Below are 18,500 nucleotides of genomic sequence, written 5' to 3'. Positions count from 1 at the left end.
TAAGACAATTTGAATTTTCTCTCTTTCAAAAGAATGCTTTTCAAGCTTGTAACGCTTTCGCTGTAAGCTCTCAAGAAAATATCCAAATTTTTCTTTCTGATTTTTGAAAGTTCCTTTATATATGCTGTCGGTGTTAGTCTATTGTTGAACCGATATTAAAACTCATACACATATTCTTTTGTCTTAATGAAAGTTCTTCCTCTTTTTGGTATGTGGCTTTTCAGATGAGACCACATACTTTCTATTGTTTGAGTGTAAACTTTCGGATTTTCGGGTTTGACAAAATTGAGTGAATGATTGACACTGTCAATGATGAAACCATTTTCATTTATGCAGTTATATGCTGACCATTTGTCAGACATAATAGTTGATAATTTATCTATGTTCTTTTTCGCAAAATACAATATTGTATCTGCTTTTCGATCTGGAATAAATTCGACTATCAATTTTTGTGGCTTTCCAATTTTTTTTCTCTCAACAACCCCCCATAACCATTGATGTTATCTGCATCTTCCAACACAGTTTTTTCTTTTGTGAATTAAAGTTTCATCTATTTCCACTATTCGATCTTTTCCGATTTTCTCCATTTCGAATGTTTCAAAATAACAACATATTCTTCTCAACTTTTCAAATAATTTCACAACAGTTTTGTTTGATATTTTTGTTTCAAAAGTGACTTCCTTTATTGGGTGTTTGTACCAAAAATGATACAACAATAATGTTAGTTTGAATGGTGAAAGGTGAAATTCCATAAAAATTGAGTTATGATTCCAGCTGTAGTTTTTTCCGCATTTTGAACATTTGTAAATATAGTAATCACTATCTTTTTTTTGGGTCCTCAATTCCATCAGTTTTTCGCACTTCCAACATGTTCGATTTTTTTTTATAATCCCAAATTTGGACAGCAGTTCAACAGCCATGTGATTTTTGTTGTTTGATCGCTTCAAAAACTCACTGAAAGTCAATTCTTTATCTAAAATTCGGTCTCAATCATGTGTTTGATAGAATAATTTATAAAATGATCAAAAATTTGAAAAGTTAGATAATTATTATGGCTTATTTTGAGAATAAAAAGCTAATGTTTGTCTATGTATTTTGAAATTTGAATTTTGGAAAAATGATAATAAAATCTGCTTTTTAAAATAATCAGCACAATTTATAAAGCAGTTTCAACACTAAACAACATAAACAAAAAAAAAAAAAAATGAATGCAATTCAAACATTGAATTTATTCGATTTTTCAATATATTCATAAATCAAGAGTTTGTCCTATTAAACAATTTTTTCAACTCAAAACAAAAATAAACTTTATTTCCTTTAAATTAAATTTGAAATATATACACCAAAAATTATTCAACATCGAAAAACTTGAATTCAAAATCGAAAATTCTTTATAATCAAGAATTTAGAAAAAAATTAAAAATTCATATTCATGTCAGTTTCTTTTCTTTCAGTTATAGATCTGAGAAATTTGTAAATTTCAATTAAAAAAATATTTTTTGATGTTTTTTTGGTGTTTGATTGTGTGAAATAGTGTAAATAGGATAAAACTGAATATTTTTTTATTCTTCACATGTGCTCAGAATATAATTAGCAATTTTTGCAAAAAATAAAAGTGATAGGATAGTTCATGATCTTGTTTTGTGCACAAAAATACAAAAATTCATATCATTTACGGAAAATAAAATGTTTTTAATTTCATTTATTGCATAGGAAACTGATAAAATATATCATTTTCAATATTCAAAATGAGAAAAGAATCGATTGATATCAGCCTATATCGTAAAAACCAGTTGTTAAAAACGAAAGAAAAACATTTCCAATAAATAATCATTTACAATTATAAACATTTGTGTCAATAAAATTTCTTTGGTTTAGACTTAAATTGAAATTCTGTACTTATAAACTTCTTTTTCGATTTCGAATTAAACATTTTCGATTTCGAATTAAACATTTTCGATTTTGAATTAAAGTTTTCCGATTTCGAACAATAATTCAAAATCGAAAAACTTTAAAACAACATCGAAAAACTTCAATTCAAAATCGAAAATTAAAGTTTTTCGATGTTGAATAATTTTTGGTGTATTAACATGCAAAAATCCATGCATCAATGTATTCACACATATGCATTTCATTTATTTCAAAATTGTCTTCAATTTTTATCGCTTTTGTTGTTTGTGCTGTTTCCATTGCCAACAACAATAATGTCTTTGTGCTCATCTATCAGAACACACTCCACTGTTCTGCTGCTTCTTCGAACAAAGCTTTCACCTATTTCTTCTCTGCTTCCCCCTGCAAAGCACATCTCATTTGACACTATAAGCATTGCTGCCTTCGCACGTAATTACCAAATAAATTCTCCTTTCATTTCTGAAAATGATACTATGTCTGGCATCTGAACCAGAACACTTTTTTCCACCATTCCTTTCAGTCGAAACCACTCGACTTTTTTCCATCCGATCTCTCTCCATTCACAATCTTCTGCCCTGCCACCTCCCCTTCATACTCCCCAAACGGGATATCCAGTGTCAGACACTCCCACAGCATCATCCCAATCGAAAACACAACCGACTTCTTTGTTGCTCCCATCTTCTTGTTCACCTGCAGCTCTGGTGCCATCCACCTCAGGCACTCTTTTTTGAAATTATCATCTTCATCCTCAAAGGCAGATGAAGGAAGTGAGTCATCATCATCACTGGCAGATGTTACAACTGTTGATGAAGAGATTGATGATGAATCTGAATCAGATGAGCAGTCAGAGTGCATCACAATGCAGATGACCATATGTTCGGAGAACAACACAATGTGAGGACTCAAACTGGACAATGACTGAAGTGGGTTTTCCATCTCATCAAATGAGTGGAGTGCGAGATTAGCCACCCAGAACAGGATCTGTGCAGCTGTCTGCTCCCTCTCCTGAAGAGTGCCAATTGCCATCTCCTTTGTCTTGTTCAGCCCATGCAACAACATGAACAGTGAATCCCTCAGATCCACAATCAATTTCTCATGAGGAGATGAGCAGGCCATTGCATCCACCAGATTCGACATCGAAGAGGTGGTTGGACACAGACTCTCCGATCGAACAAATGTTGAATCTGAATCTGTTGTTGAAGTGGATGAAATAGAAGGAGAAGGTGTTCTCTTCCTTATCTCTTCCTCCTCCTCCTTTTCCAATGCCCAATCAGGGATCTTGTCTGAATCTCTTCCCAAAATGTATTCAGTGGAACCACTCTCAGAAAGAAGATGTTCTGATGACTCTGAATGTCCCAAGCTATTTTCATACACTCTCTTCTTTATCCTCTCTTCGTTCTTCTTCTCTGCTTCTCTCTCTGCTCTCCTCCATTGCTCCTCAGGCGACATTTCCATCGTCACCATTTCAAATGCCTTCGGATCCTTCCTCACTGTGTCATTTACTATCTCTTCCAATTCCTTTGTTCTTCTCTTTTGCTTTCTCCACCGAATTGATACAACAACAAAACCTATCAGAATAAAAAAAAGATCAATTGCCATGGCAATCACAGCCCACAATGAACTTGTCAGGTTGCCTCCTTTCACAACATTGTCATCTCCACTTGTTTTGGATTCACTCCTGTTCTTTAGGACAAATGGATCAGTTGAAGAAGTAGATTCTGCATTTCCAAATAAAGTACGCACACTCACTTCTGTTTCATTTCCACAATTGCTGATGAGATCTTTTGCCACATTCCCTTCAACTTCTCTCTCTGACAAAAACCCATTTGAATCAAAATCATGTTATTCAATCTCTTTCTCTTCTCCATTCCTCTTCACAACTGAAAATGAAAGATTGCATGGAACAAGAAGCAATCCTTTGATTGTCAGTTTCATTCTATCTGTTGTTTCTTTGACTTCCACGCTTTCCAACACAGGAATGAAGAATGGAGATGCTCTTTCAGAAACAATCCCTTCAAAGATGCACCCATCATTCAACATCCAAAGTGAAGTATTTCTTTCCCATCCATCTCCTCCTTTCAAACTCTCAACATTCAATATTCCAGAATCCGAGCAGATGATGTTTCTTCTCAATGATGGATATCCTTCAATTGATGGATTGTTATTCAAAAACTCTCCTTTCTCAATATTCACATTTCCCCCACTCATTGTGACTCCACCTTCTAGTGAATTCGAGATTGTTGTGTCTTTAATCATCACAGAACTCTTCACAACATCCACAAGAGATCCATCCCATATGCACATCTCTTCTTCTCCTGCATTCAAATTCTTTTCATTTCTTTCGTTTGAACTCCCATCGAAAATGCAACTATCCATTTTCACATCTGTGCAATTATCCAATTTCATCAATTTTCCTTTTGTGGTCTTTGAACTTACTCCGTCCATTGTGCAATTTGTCAAATGCACTGTCTTTTTCATTGACAAGCAAGATATCAATGAATCTTCATTTCCCTCAACTGTGATATTTGCTGAATGAAACTTATCCATTTTTAATTGTCCACATTCAATAATTTCAACAAGCGAATGAGAAACTGTTGAATTGAATATCTCAAACAAAAAAATCACTGATGGAAGTGGTGATGAAAGATATAATGCTGATTCTTGAAGAATGAGATTTGATATTATGCATCCCTCAAGTTGTAATATTCCTTTTCCCATAAAAATGATGTGAAATGGTATACTTGCAAAAGCTGCATTTGCACCTTCTGCAGATTGTTTTGAACTGAATGAACAATTCATAATTTCAAGAATCCCTCCTTCTGGTGATATTAATGATTCATGCTCAGAAATGAAATCTGAATCAAACACAAAGCCCACTCTCAGCAATGAAACTGTTCCTTCCGTTGAAATCAAAACTTTTCTTGTTTTTCCAATGCTTAATTTCACTTCAACTTCACACAAATCTCTGCTTTTTGAGCTCAAACTCATTTCTTTCAAATTAATCTCTTCCTCAATTGCGCTCTTTGTGTCAATGTGCAACAGACTCACATATTCATAAGTCAGATGTATTAGTCCATGATTAATTGAATAACAAGGAAAAATGTTCGTTCCACATTGTTTTTCGTTTGATCCATTCAAGCTGTTTGCTATAATCGTATCACTCTGATGAATCGTCACAAATTCAATCATATCTGTGTCAACTGTATACTGGCATTCATCAATTCCATATATTGCATTAATTCGTGAATAATGATTCTCTCGAAGATCAAATTGAAATTGGGTTTCATTGATCTGTGATGTGATGTTATAACATTCAATGAAAATATCTTTTCCAACAATAGCCCCGTTGTCACTGAATTTCATTCCCACAAATGAAAAATTCAATTCTCCTCTTTCCTTTGTTGCCAAATACACTCCTCCTCCTTTCCCATTGGTGCAGCTGCATTGACTGACTTCGGACTTAATCATCTTCATTGATCCTGATGCACCCAATGTGAAGAATATCGCCCCTCCTTTTTCACTCAATTCTGCTTTGTCTTCTGTGATGTTGCTCTCCTTTACAAACAAATCAATCTTTTTCTCACTCTTTGACTCCAAAATTCCAAGCCCATTGCCACTTCTCTTCACTCCTGAAAATAATGATTTGTCAATCTCAATATTTACACATTCTTCATTTATCTTCAATCCTGGTTCATATTTCTTGATTGATAAAATGCATCCTCTGCTTTCATTCAACGATTCCACTCGAACATTCGCAAAATGACAAGAAACTCCTGTAATATGAATGGTAAATACACTATTTCCAACATTGCACGATTCCATCGACAAATCACTCACTTCCACAGTTCCTCCAATCACATCCACAAACACACAATCAAATCCATTGTTCACTCCTGCCTCTGAATGGAAAGAACATCCAGTTATCACCAAATCTCCATTTTTGTTTGAAATAATTGTTTTGGCTGAATTGTCAAATTCCGATGTTAATTGAAGTTGGATGTTTGATAATTCAAGATGAATATCATTTTCCATGAAACATTTCAATTGATTTCCAACTGCCTTTTCAAAATTCAATATTGCTTTCACATTCTCTTCTCCCATTGGAGAAGACTTTTTGATCTGATAATAGGAAAGGTCATATGAATCTCGAATAATTGTTGATTTTTCAATATGAATTGTTTTATTTCCTTCTTCGTCTTTCATCTTTTCCATCCATTTCCAAAATGCTCTGCATGTCTCTTCCTCGCTTCCACATCTTGCAACATCAAATCCTTCAGATGAGATAAATATCTCAATTGAGCTGTATGGAACGAGAAACATGAACAAATCTTTGTTTGAATGAAAATCATCACTTCCAACAAACAAATTGTTATCATCCTTCATTGATGAGTAATCAAACTTGAATGAGTCATTTTTCACAGAAGAATTAAAATCTTTACCCAAAATGAACACATTCTTTCCAATGGCCGCATTGTTGTTCTCAAAAGTGATTCCAACATCAAAAAAGAATGGCTTTTTATTCAAGCAATTTTGACAATCCAAATACAAGAACCCACCTTTTCCATTGCTTGATGAAAGTGAGCAAGATGATGCATTTGTTGATTTGATTACCAAATCTTCAACATTTTTTAATGTCACTTTTGCAACGCCTCCTTCACCGCTTCCAGTGTTTACAATATTTGAAAAGTTGTTGTTTTCAAACAAAACAGAAGAAGCTAATACCAATGGTGATTTGGCAAATGAACAATCTGCCAAACTGCATTCCTTCAATGTGCAACTTCCAGTGGTTGTGGTTATCAATGAGTATTGAACAGTATTTGTTGCTGATTGAATCTCAAACAAACAGTTTTCGAGTTGAAGATTATTACTCGATGAGATTAAGGAATTCTTGCTCGGTACAAATTGATTTGGAATCTGTAACTTCAAAGATAACATGCTGAGTGGCTGAATTGATGAAATAACAGATAAAGATGATGATGCAGAATCTCCATGGATTGTCTCTTCAAAATTGATATGAATATGTTTGGTTTCATCTCCCTCATTAACGCACCCTTCAATCACAAGTGCATCTGAAAATGAATAAATATCTTCAATTGTCCCTTCATCTTTCACTTTCACTTTCCTTTCTCCAACTGTCCCACTTCTGTCAACGTGATTAATTCCACTTTTCATCGTTTCACATGGGAATATCTCATCTCCGCATCCCAAAGTGTCATGCCCACCAGTCGACACAGTCACCTCTATCCACTTCAAAGAAACAAGAAACACTCGAAGATCCATTTCTCCATTAATCCCATCTTCCCCAACAAATGCATTCCCATCCTCTTCGTACTCTGTGTAAACAATTGCAAAACGCTCTGTATTCACAGTATTCACCAGATTGCTGCTCTTCACAAACATGTTCTTCCCAACTGTTGCTGAGCATTCAGAAAACGATGTCGATGAAAGTTGAAATACTTCTCCATTTGAAGTGCAATCCAAATATATTCCTCCTCCTTTTCCTCCCTCACTCATATTCTCGCAAACACATCCAGTAAATGAACTCTCTTCAAGCGCAACATATCCTTCTGCACTCAACGCTATATTCAGTGCTTCTCCTTCTTCACTCTTTTCTGATAATGCCTCTTCAATATTGCTTCCATTCATCATCATCCCAACCCCCATGTTCCCTCCAAACACTGCTGCCTCTCCTTCTCTATCAATCTCCAGACTTTTAAGTGTGCAATTCAACAACTTCATTTTGTAGTCCTGTTCATTCACATTTCCTGATGAAAGTGAAATTGAAAACAACGAAACTGTTGATTTCACATCTAAAATCGTGACAGACTCCAGTTCAACCATCTTCCCCGTCGATTTGATTAAGAAAAATGTAATTGTGCTTCCCTTCCCTCCATTCACACTCATCTCACAGTTCTTCAAGTGCAATTCACCATTTTGAGTGTTTGATTCGATCACTGATGTGATTGTTCTGCTAAAACTTGGTGGAATAATATTCCCAACGAACTTCATTTCTTTTTAACCTTGCGCTATTTTTGTACAATTTTCACTCAAATCGGCTATATCATTTAACATCTATCTTTTTTCAGAATAAAATAAATGATATTTTATGAGTTTTGTCAAAAATTTTAATGAAACAGTGTTTATTATTGATAAGAATGTTTCACACGATTTGTTTGTTCTTCTTTATTCATTGGCACCATAGTTTAATAATAATATCCTTGTGCTGCATGCAAATAATCTTCCTAAAAATCATAATCAAAAATTGTAAAGAATTGAATGAAATGTTAATAATCATTTAGTGCACACTTTTATAATATTTCTAAACATTTTATTTGTTATATGTTCGCAAATGGGGGTTCAATTCTTGGCGAAAGAAAGCAAATTCTAAATTTTTGGATATTAAAAATATAATTGTGGGATTGACCAGATAATTTTAATTTTAAAATATATTTCTTTTTGTGTTTTATTTCTCAAATTTTTATTATTAAAATAGAACAATATTATAATTAATGACCTTTTATCCACTTTTTATTTCATAATTATCTTATTTTATTTATTTTTTGAAAAAATACTCAAATTTATGGGTCAATTTTTAAAAATAGTTTTTTCACGAGAAACAAAAATTTTTGCGAAAAATCGGTCCATACAAAGATTTTTAAATAATTTTTGCTTTTGAAACATCACAAAATTAATAGTTAAAATCCAGAATTACAAAAGGTAGACAGTTACACCTATGCCAAAATTCATATGAAAAGAGTTTGTAAAACATTCACGAAATTATCTTAACATTCAAATATAGCACAAGATAATACCGTCTATTCAGATAATCAAAAATTTCATTAAAATATGTGATCATATCTTCATATCCTTCTTCTTTTATTTTTTCGAAAACTTATCTTTTTGTTTTTTTTCTTTTCATTTCTTCTATTTCTTTTTTCTTCTTTTGTTTCATTTCCTTGCAAACTTCATAAAAAATCCCAGCGATCCAATGAAGCATCATCATTCAACATAGGCTGATAATGTTCCTCCAAAGAAATATCATTTTCTCCCTTTTTCATCAAGCGATAGACATTCACAGCTCTGTATATCACAGCTTCTCTTTATGAATAAATGTTCGGAACGTAAATTTCTATGTGATTATTCTTTGCGATTAGAAATGCCTGAACAATGCCATTGATGTACCATAAATTCATCATTCCACAACTTGCAACGGAGAAAATAAGATTTAAACGTTATGAGCCTTTTAAAAAGAAACATCTTCTTTCGTTTCTTTTCTTCTTTTTTTTTCAAACCACGTTTTTTCTTAACTTTTCAGATTCTTTCCTTGCTTCTCTCCAAAAGTGCAGCTCATTCGCAATCCCCCTTCCCTTGTTTTCATCGCTGATCAAGTGGCTAATCAAGAAATCTCACGCAAACAAGAAGCCAAATCTCGCGAGCTTAAGATACCTTTCGTGATGCTCGATGATTTCCTTAATCCCTTCCAGATATAGTTCTTGCACAGTTTTCTATAAAAATCAGAAAAATATGCAAAAATGTCAAAAAGCAAATTGAAATGTTCATACACAATATTCAGTTGCACTCAAAGCCAATAAAGCCATTTCCACTTCTGTTTGTGTTTTTTCGTTTTCCTCTTTGTTCCATACTGCTTTTTGAAGACAAGGAATGCAAATCGACAAAAATTCTGGTGGGAGGTTGTAACTTAGCATTATTAATACATACAAAGATCGGCTAAATGCCTTTCATCCTTTTCTTCTTTCTTCTCATTTTCATTAATAATCATCTCCTTTATTGGTTTGCAAAATGTGAACTCATCAAATGGAGGAGAATGTTTTTTTAGCAGTTTTAAATATCCCATAAACTTCGAAAATTCAATGGCATTTTTCAAGGTTATTTTCTCTTCTTCAACCATTTTGTGTATTTTACCGAACAGTTCCGATGTGAATACATGTCCTTATTCTTCTTCACACTTTAAATCAATCATCCTTTTCATTTTCTTGATTTGTAGTTTTTGATCAATTTCATTGTTTTGCTCCAGTTCAGAAAATAACACAACAAATAAAAAAAATAAACCAAAAAATGCAATAAACAATAATTCAAGTTGGACATAAAATGCAAACCTTTCAATTTTTTTGTGTTGTTCATCTCCTGTATTTTTTCAGGATAAAAGTAGCAAGTGAGCAATGGAATAAAAAATTATTTACACTGCGTTCAAGTTGTTTGGATAAAAGAAAGCTGCTAAAAATGATGATTAGAATTTTTGATGAATTATCACTATTCACATCATTCTTTTAAATTTTGACCAATAAACAAGATTTTTCAAAGAAATTATTGTTTTTATCATATCATTTTGTCATTTGGGGTTGAATGATCAATTGTCATTCTTAAATAACAATTGTAGATTAATTGATCATTCGTTGAATTATTAATTTCAACCGAAAAGGTTTTCTCATCAATAATAAGAAATATTTCCGTAATTAATAAATTAATAAATAATTTTTTTTTTTTATTCGGTGACCGACAGAGTGAAAAATTTGTATGTCGTGTTGCACAGGTCTACCAACTACCTCAAAAAATTCATCATGAATCTTTTCAAACAGATCAATAAAAAATCTTTTGCTTCAAAAAAGATCTCAATGATCAATTGAATATTTTTATAACGTGGAAATTTGCAGAAATCGTTATTGACCTTAAAAAACACCTCAATTTAATAGGGTCATCTTTTTATTGGAACTTTTTTTAAATAAAAATTAATCTGACCCACAAACGATATTTTAAAAAATATTTTTGGTGTATGTACAACTGTCAAGTGTTCTTATATTTGAATTTAGAAAGAAATCCAATTTCCAATGAGTGAAATGAGGGGAGTTCAAGTCCTTCCATTGAGCTTTCATGAGAAATTGGACTGCACAAAGGTTTGTAAATATTTCTAATTCATTCAAAAATTAAAATATTAATTAAAAATTCTTTAATGAGAATTAATAAATTAAAAAATATATTAATAATCATTGCCCATAATATATAAATGAAATTACTAGTGAAAAAGAAAGCTGAAGCGGCGCAGAAGCGGGTGAAGGAAGCAATGTCTACATTCCATAACAGTAAACATAGTTCAAGATTGGAAAGGATTGCACACATTGTCAATGACAATATCGTCAGGCTGGTCGATGGAGTCAAATACGGCGGAATCAGCAAAAAATACTTTGGAATACGCTGTGAAAGCTATAAAAAACGGCAGGTCGATAGAAAAAGTTTGGCACCCACCAATTATTAGAGGCGAAAAAGAAAAGAAATTCTTGGAAGAAGTTGCAATAGAATCTCGATCTGGGACAAACCTCACTTTATGAAAAGCGTTCGATCTGGTTTGCAATCGACATTTGAATTGTATATTTATTTGTATTTAGATGGAAAATATAATAAACGATAGTGAAGAAGAAAAAGAAAAGATGAAGAAAAAATAAAAAAGACAGTAACTTTAAAGACAGTTTACGCCTTCATACAGAGACATCCGGAACTGAAGTCCTCGCTGCCAAAACAAGTAGATATCAACAGACTAGCAGCATCTTGTCAGAAAGTCCTTCGGTCGTGGTTCTCCAAATCACAATCATTGCACGATTATAATAAATATAAATATCCAAAGGAATTAATCTTCAATATCGATGAATCTTACCTTCGCATTCCAACTTCTGCACGTGATGTTGTTGTTCATCCTGCAGATGAACAAGCTGGGTTCAAAAAGACTGCCGAACGGATGCCGAATGCTACTCTCGTTGCTGGAATCGCTGCTGATGACTTCTCGCTTCCGTCTGTCGTGCTGTGGCCGAGCTCAACTGTTACAAAAGAGCTGACAACACTGTTAACACCTTCGCTTGACATTTGGCCAAACACAAACGGCTGGATGGACAAAACAGCATTCAAAAAATACGCCTTAACATTCCTGCTGCAAGCTATCATTGACAGAAGAAAGCGAATTCTTAAAGAATCTCATCGTTGACTTCTTCTCCTTGACTCGCACTCATCACGAGCAGATCCAACTATATGGAGACAGTTCAAAGAAGCGGAAATTGATGTCGTCACCTTCGTTCCACACACTACACACATATTGCAACCGCTGGACAGAGGCGTATTTGCAGTATTGAAGTCGGAGCTTTCAAACAATTACAGCTCCCCATCATCCACCTCCTCATCTTCAAAAAGAACAGCTGTTGCAGATGTATTACCACAAGCCCTTCACACAGCATTCACCCCATCAGTCATCAAAAAAGCCTTCATTAACAGCGGAGTCCTCAGCAATGGATCTGGATCTGTGCTAATGAAGCTTCCTCAGTCTTCTCAATACTTCATTCCTTCTCATTCACATTGTTTCGACTTCTTCGGAAAAGAAATAACAAAAGAAAAGCTTCTTGATGAATGGGATGAATATAATGAAAAGCACAAGATGAAAATTGAAGAAATCGAAGAAAAAGAAAAGGAAATTGAAGAAAATGAAGAAAAAGAAAAGGAAATTGAAGAAGAAGAATTGCCTTTGGAGAAAAAAGTGAAAAGGAAATTCAGAAAAATTAAGAACGATGACGATGATACAAGTGATGAATTTGACCCCTTTGAACGAGAAAATGGAAAAAGAAAAGTTAGAAGAGTTATTGATTCGAGTTTTGTATTTTTTTGATGTATTTTTGACTTTTTTTCATTTCAAAAAATTTTGGTGCCAATAAAGAAAAAAGTGCCAATAAAAAGATGACCCTATTTAAGATGATTAATATAATGAAGTGCTATTGTTATTTATGTGTTATTTTGTTTTATGATTGTTATCTAATTAGCAATGAATTTATTTTTATGTTTTTCTTATCACTGAATATTCATCAACTGTTGTTGAAACTCAACAATGAAGATATTGATATCTAAACAGTTATATATTGAATAGAACTATAATAATAAACATTTTCATTCATAAACAAAACATTTTTGAGTGTTTAATTTTTCAAAGATATTTTTCTCATTTGAAGTGAAAATTTTATAAAAAATAAGAAAACAATTTTTCACCTTTATTTAAACAATAAAAAAATCAAAATTAATTTTTGATGACTTGTTTGCATTAATAAAGCAATAATATTCACAAATTAAATGAAACAAAAATAAAAAAATTTTGAAAATTTTTGAAATTTTTGATCATAAAAAATACAAATTATTATTAATGGCGCCATTAAGAATACCATGATCTATTTTGCTCAATGTGAATAAATAACAATAATAAACATGCCTGATGCTTTTTTTGAAAATCTGTTAGTGGAAAAAGTTGGTAATAATTTGTTTTTCAACATATTTTTTATTTGGGATGAAGTGTTGTGTGAAATGAATTGTTTCCCATGCACTGTCTTCGAAGATTTTTCTCATTATTTTACAGTTATTCTATACATTTAATATGTGAGAACATTTGACTTATAATGACAAAGCTGCATAAAAGGTTTGGAACAAATCGTCGTTATTTTTCATTAATACAAGAATTTTGACCTATTTGCTTAGAAACTGGTTATTTTGTTTGGCGCATATACAATTTTTGCTGAAACAAACATAAATACTATTCAATGTGACTTTGATAATTCTTGTTCATTTTTGACAAAGTTTGTTTTTATTATCAATTTGCAAAATACTCAAAAATTAATATTTTTGTTGCTTTGAATGCATTCTGTGAAATTATTATCAAATTATCAAATTATATTTTAATTAGAAAGTGTATCGGAAATGTGAAATGTTACAAAACAAATGCACCGTGAGAATGATTGGAAAGTTAAGAAAAGAATTACATAAAATCTTGGAAAAGTTCTTCTGACAGTGCAAGAAAGATGAAGAATAATAGGGAGTGGAGAAAGATACAGGAGATTATGAAAGTGTTCTGAAGAAGAGAGAAAGAGTTAGACGACTGCGACTGGTGGGGCATAAGCTAAGGGAATTTCTGGCTGAATGAAGAGGACAATGCAGATGATGAGAGTATTCTGAAGCTGATGAGCTATGAGAATGTGGTGAATGTTGGGGGAATTCTGTCAGATGACGAATCTACTGATAGCTTAGAAAACGATGTGCGAAAAAAGGAAGGAGCTACGAGGATGTTGCAAATGATACTGAAACGAAACAAAGTTCTTCGACAAAAACAAAAGGAAATGAAAATAACAAAGCTCAAAGAAGCATCGAAACACTTCAAATGAAAGACAATCAAACGGAATCGGATAAGAAAACAAATGCAAAATAATCTATTCAAAACAACAAAAAAGGCGAAACGAATTATAATGAGCCAAAACCAGAGTCACTTTCATCACAATCACAACAAAAACAACAACAGAACGTAACAACAACTCCCTCTTCCCCACCTTCACCTTCACCTTCTCCACAACCTAAACAATACTCTTCAGAAAGAGGCACCTTTGGAACGATACGCTAAACACGAGGGAAGTTTATGGAAGGCGGATGGAGAGGTGTTGGAAGGAGGGAGTTGATTGTGAACAGCAAAGAGATGTATGTGGGGATTGGCGTGAAAGGTGCACTAACGATATCTCTGTCACCTGCTGTTGGAGGTGGAGGAGAAGGGGTTTCGTTGGGTGTGATGGGGATGAAGGATTTGAACAAAGAAGTTACAAAAGCGATGCTAGATGAGTTTCAGAATGAGAAAGGGAAAGCAGACGATGAAGAGGCGAAGTTCACATTTAATTCATTGGAATCTGATGATCAGACAGAAAACCTGCTTCGCCTGATGAAACAACAGGAAATACAGAAGAAGATAAATGAGAAAGAAGAGAGGGAGCGCAGGAAAATTGAGAAAGAAGAAAAAGACAAGAATCTATTAAGCAGCATCCAAGGAATACTATAAAAACATCTTGAGACCAACCAGAAGGAGCACAAAATGACTGTCTAGGCGTAACAAGAGGAAAAAGAAAGCCAAACGCCAATTTTGACAAGAGAGCGGAAATTGGACTGCATGCTGAATGATGTAGCTAATTCTGACTTTGATGATTTGAGCGATGAACTGGATGTGCCTTGCCGCTATGTGCGAATCAAAAGCGAGGAAAATGGGTAATTTGTGTGGAAGATGCAGAAGGTGCCTGCGTATGCAGCAGTCGACGCGAGGCAGACAAGAACGCGATTGGATCTGATGAGCGCGCTGAAGAGCGTTCTAAAGCAAAGCCGTGCGAAACTGGGAAGAGGAAGAATGATGAAGTGGCGGGGCTGGTGGCCGTACAAAGAGGAAGCAGAAGTGACACACAGAAAGGGAAGGAAAGGAGCATGGAAAGGATCAATGCCACTGTTTCAGAAGGAGAATGGGATAAAAACATTAAGTCAGAGCAGCATGCCTGGAATAAAAGATGTGATGTCAAAACTGTTTTCTTCGCTGTCGTTCTCAAAGTTGGCATCTTTCTTCACATCGCAGAATTCAATGGCGATGGATCTGATGCAGAAATATTCTGCCCTCAATTTTTTTGCACCTACTGATTCAGCTGCTAATTTTGCTGCAAATGAAAATATTTCTCTGCGTCCTCTCTCTAACTGCACTTCTTCGCTTGTCAATTCGTTCATGTTTATGAACATCCAACAACAATCTTCTCCTTCTCTTTCATTCCACTCTCCCTAAAGTTTTGTCTCTTCGCTTCACCCATCTTCATTTCTCACAACAGAAAAAAGAACTCAGTTTCTTCTGTTGGCCCTGAAGACTTTGGATGCTCATCTCAAATAGGATCACAAAATCGACTCAGAATCACCAGCTCTTTCAACCTCTTCACTAAGTTCGGGTGCTTCTTCTCCCACTATTCAACCTCAGTCCATTCCTATTCGAACGAAGGAAAATGAAAAATCTGCAACTCAGCAAACTTCTTCTTCTTCGTCTTCTTCGTCATCATCTTCATCTCCTGTTTTTACCTATGCTTCTTCTGCTTCAACACCTCCTGCTATTCGGCCACTTGCACTGGAAGGAGGGAAAAGTCCTTCAACTCCAAACAAATTGCACATTTCTTCGTCTGAGCATATCGCCTTTGATCCTTTGGATGCTGTCAGCCAGGAGAAAGAACAAGTGCAAAAGACAGAAACAAACAGAAAAGAGATTCCATCCAAAGAACAAGCAGGAAATCTTCCTGTTGAAAATGTGAATGAATCTGCTGTTATTCAAAAGAGGCCATTGATTTCAGATGCGTTGCTTCCGCGTTCCAGTTCAAGTCATTCGTTTCCTGTGTATCCTGTTCCCTCTCAACAGCAAGCAACCGCAAAGAAAAAGATAGCTGCTTCAATGTTGTCACCGAAGATGCAGCGCCTGCAAAGAGAAATGTGGTTGGGCGAGCTGATAAAAGAATGGCTTGTGTTTGAAGATGCAGACCAGGATGCGTGGAATGATATGAGAGAGGTGCTGCAAAGGAGAACAAGGAAGGATTTGAGTCTGAAACAGAAGGGAAGAGGAAGAGGAGGAAGAGGAGGAAGAAGAGGTGGATGCTGAATAATTTGTGGGTTGTGGATGAAGAGCATTCAAAAGGAATGAACATAATTGTTCAAGAGTAAACAGCCGAGCGAGAGAGAAAGGAAATGTTTATAACAAAAAGCAAGCGAAATAGATCAACCGGCAAAAAGGAAGTAGAAAAAGAGCAAGGAGAAGAAGAAAACGGTGCAAAGAACAGAATTTGCAATTCATCTTTTTTCGCAAGTTTTCTGGCAAAGTCAGATTCGTCTCCTGTTATTTCTCGTTGTGTTATTCCAAAGAATTCCAACTCTTCGTTTTCTGTTCAATCTCCAACGTTTCAGAATTCTATAACTTCTTCAAATTATTCATCGATTATTCCATCCCCGCCACTTGGCTCGTCTTTCCTTTCTTCTTCTTTCTCATCGAATACATCGTTTTCTCCTTCTTCAACTCTGACTTCATCATCAATGAGTTCTCCAGATATATTTTCTCTTTCTTATGCTCCATCTCTTTCACAAAGTTCCAATTGTGCATACTTTTCAACAGTTGAATTTCCTCATATGTGGATAAAACCACTATCCAGTACTAAATTCAATCATTCTTCAAACGATCAGGTTATTCCATTGTCTTCATCACGCTCTTCTTTGAATAGTTATGCACCTCTTGTAGCCAATTCATCTGCTTCTTCGAATTCACTTAATTTTCAATCCTCTCTTGAGGAATTGCTTTCAAAGGCACAGAATGCGTTTAAAAATGCTTGCTGCAAAGAGAGAAAGAAAAAGCATTAATGGAGAAATAATATTCAGCGATCTTCTATGAAACGATTACAAAAATCGAAAAAACAGAAAATGGACGAAGATAAGAACGAGGAAAAAGGAGGTGCATCTTTTGGAGACTCAAGAATTCTTGATGTTACGAAAAGAAAAAAGGTTCCAGCAGAACAAATGAACAATCCTTCAAAATTTGACGCATCTCCTTTAAAGACTATGAAAAATGATTCAACTTCTTCATCTTCTTCCATTTTTGTGTCTTTTTCTGCCAAATAAGATCCTCCAAATCCATCAAACATTCAGCTCAATCATCAACCCTCGTCAACAAAAAAGTGAAATATTGAGCGATCTCTTTTTCATTCCGTCTCTTCCTTTTTCGCTTCTCCTATTTCACAAAAAATCATCTTTCCTCAAAAATTATTCATCATCAAAGCCCAATTCAAGCCATCTTCGATTTATCTTGTATTTCATCTGTCTGTCTTTATTCTTCCTTTCCTGCTTTTCTTTTTCTTCTTCAAAGCCATCCAATCCTTCGTTCTTTCATCATTCTTAAAACAAAATAACAATCATTTTTAAAAAAAGCAACAGCAAACCTTCTAAACATTTTAAAGTCAATAACAACATTTTATTCAGTTGGCACCTGTTTTCTTCAATTCAATTTCATTATTCCTTCCTTTTTCAAGTATTTCATCATCTGGTTCGCAAAGCAGTCTTTCCAAATGTCATTTTTCTGTAAATGCATCGATTTCTGGTCCTTCTAAAAAATGTGAAATTCATGTATTGACTCAAATTCCATTTTCATCATTGAAAAATATCCTTGTTTTTCGTCTGTAAATATCTTTCTAATTCCCTTCTCAATCCCTTCACCCTGGGCACTTTCCATATGATTTCGCTCTCCCAACTCGAAAGCCACCCTGCATAGTGAGAAATAAACATTTCATTCATTTTCATTCATTTCCACCTCCTGCCCTGAAAATAACACAAAAAACATCAACAGATAAATGTTCATATAAAGAAAAATAAATAAATACCAAACTGTCCTTTAGGTGTATTTTGCCAAACAGCTTCATTCCCACAGCCATCATCATTCAAAAATTCAATCTCTTCATTTCAGTCTCAGAATGGTCAAATACAGCATTGCATCCTTCTCCACAAAATACATCGTGTATCTCACTGGAGGGTCTTCTCAGCCTGTACACATTGCGGTGGATGTCCAGAGGTGTTTTTTCTGTTTTTGTTATAATCATCTTTTTTAATAATATTCTCAACCACCCAAATCAATATTTGATGTCTATCTCATCAACACCAGGCACAGGAGGGATATGGGGCAGAGAAGAGATGGAAGTTTAATTTTTGTGGCAGGGAGTGGGAGTTGAGTGGTTTTTGGAATG

General features: G+C 34.3%; 4 protein-coding genes across 4 annotated transcripts; 3 read left to right on the top strand and 1 right to left on the bottom strand.

Moving 5' to 3' along the window:
• Positions 1 to 2,427: 2,427 nt before the first annotated feature.
• Positions 2,428 to 7,920, bottom strand: MONOS_15949fu16466 (uncharacterized protein; the record flags this gene model as incomplete). The annotated part of the gene is made up of 2 exons (XM_067868853.1): positions 2,428 to 3,722; positions 3,996 to 7,920. The coding sequence occupies 2 exons, from the start codon at positions 7,918 to 7,920 to the stop codon at positions 2,428 to 2,430; spliced, it is 5,220 nt and encodes a 1,739-aa protein (XP_067726259.1).
• Positions 7,921 to 11,051: 3,131 nt separating this feature from the next.
• On the top strand, positions 11,052 to 11,902 carry MONOS_15471 (uncharacterized protein; the record flags this gene model as incomplete). Its single annotated transcript, XM_067868349.1, has 2 exons — positions 11,052 to 11,159; positions 11,411 to 11,902. 2 exons carry the CDS (start codon positions 11,052 to 11,054, stop codon positions 11,900 to 11,902), a joined length of 600 nt encoding a protein of 199 aa, XP_067726258.1.
• Positions 11,903 to 14,356: 2,454 nt separating this feature from the next.
• On the top strand, positions 14,357 to 14,767 carry MONOS_15470 (uncharacterized protein; the record flags this gene model as incomplete). Its single annotated transcript, XM_067868348.1, has 1 exon — positions 14,357 to 14,767. One exon carries the CDS (start codon positions 14,357 to 14,359, stop codon positions 14,765 to 14,767), a length of 411 nt encoding a protein of 136 aa, XP_067726257.1.
• A 219-nt stretch (positions 14,768 to 14,986) lies between these two features.
• MONOS_15469 (uncharacterized protein) lies at positions 14,987 to 16,378 on the top strand (the record flags this gene model as incomplete). The annotated part of the gene is made up of 2 exons (XM_067868346.1): positions 14,987 to 15,233; positions 15,648 to 16,378. The coding sequence occupies 2 exons, from the start codon at positions 14,987 to 14,989 to the stop codon at positions 16,376 to 16,378; spliced, it is 978 nt and encodes a 325-aa protein (XP_067726256.1).
• Positions 16,379 to 18,500: the final 2,122 nt, after the last annotated feature.

This window comes from Monocercomonoides exilis (genome assembly GCF_001643675.1).
Source record: "Monocercomonoides exilis strain PA203 chromosome Unknown scaffold26-1319188, whole genome shotgun sequence".
In the NCBI taxonomy this organism is placed as follows: domain Eukaryota; phylum Preaxostyla; order Oxymonadida; family Polymastigidae; genus Monocercomonoides; species Monocercomonoides exilis.
This window is presented reverse-complemented; position numbering and strand designations above follow the sequence as displayed.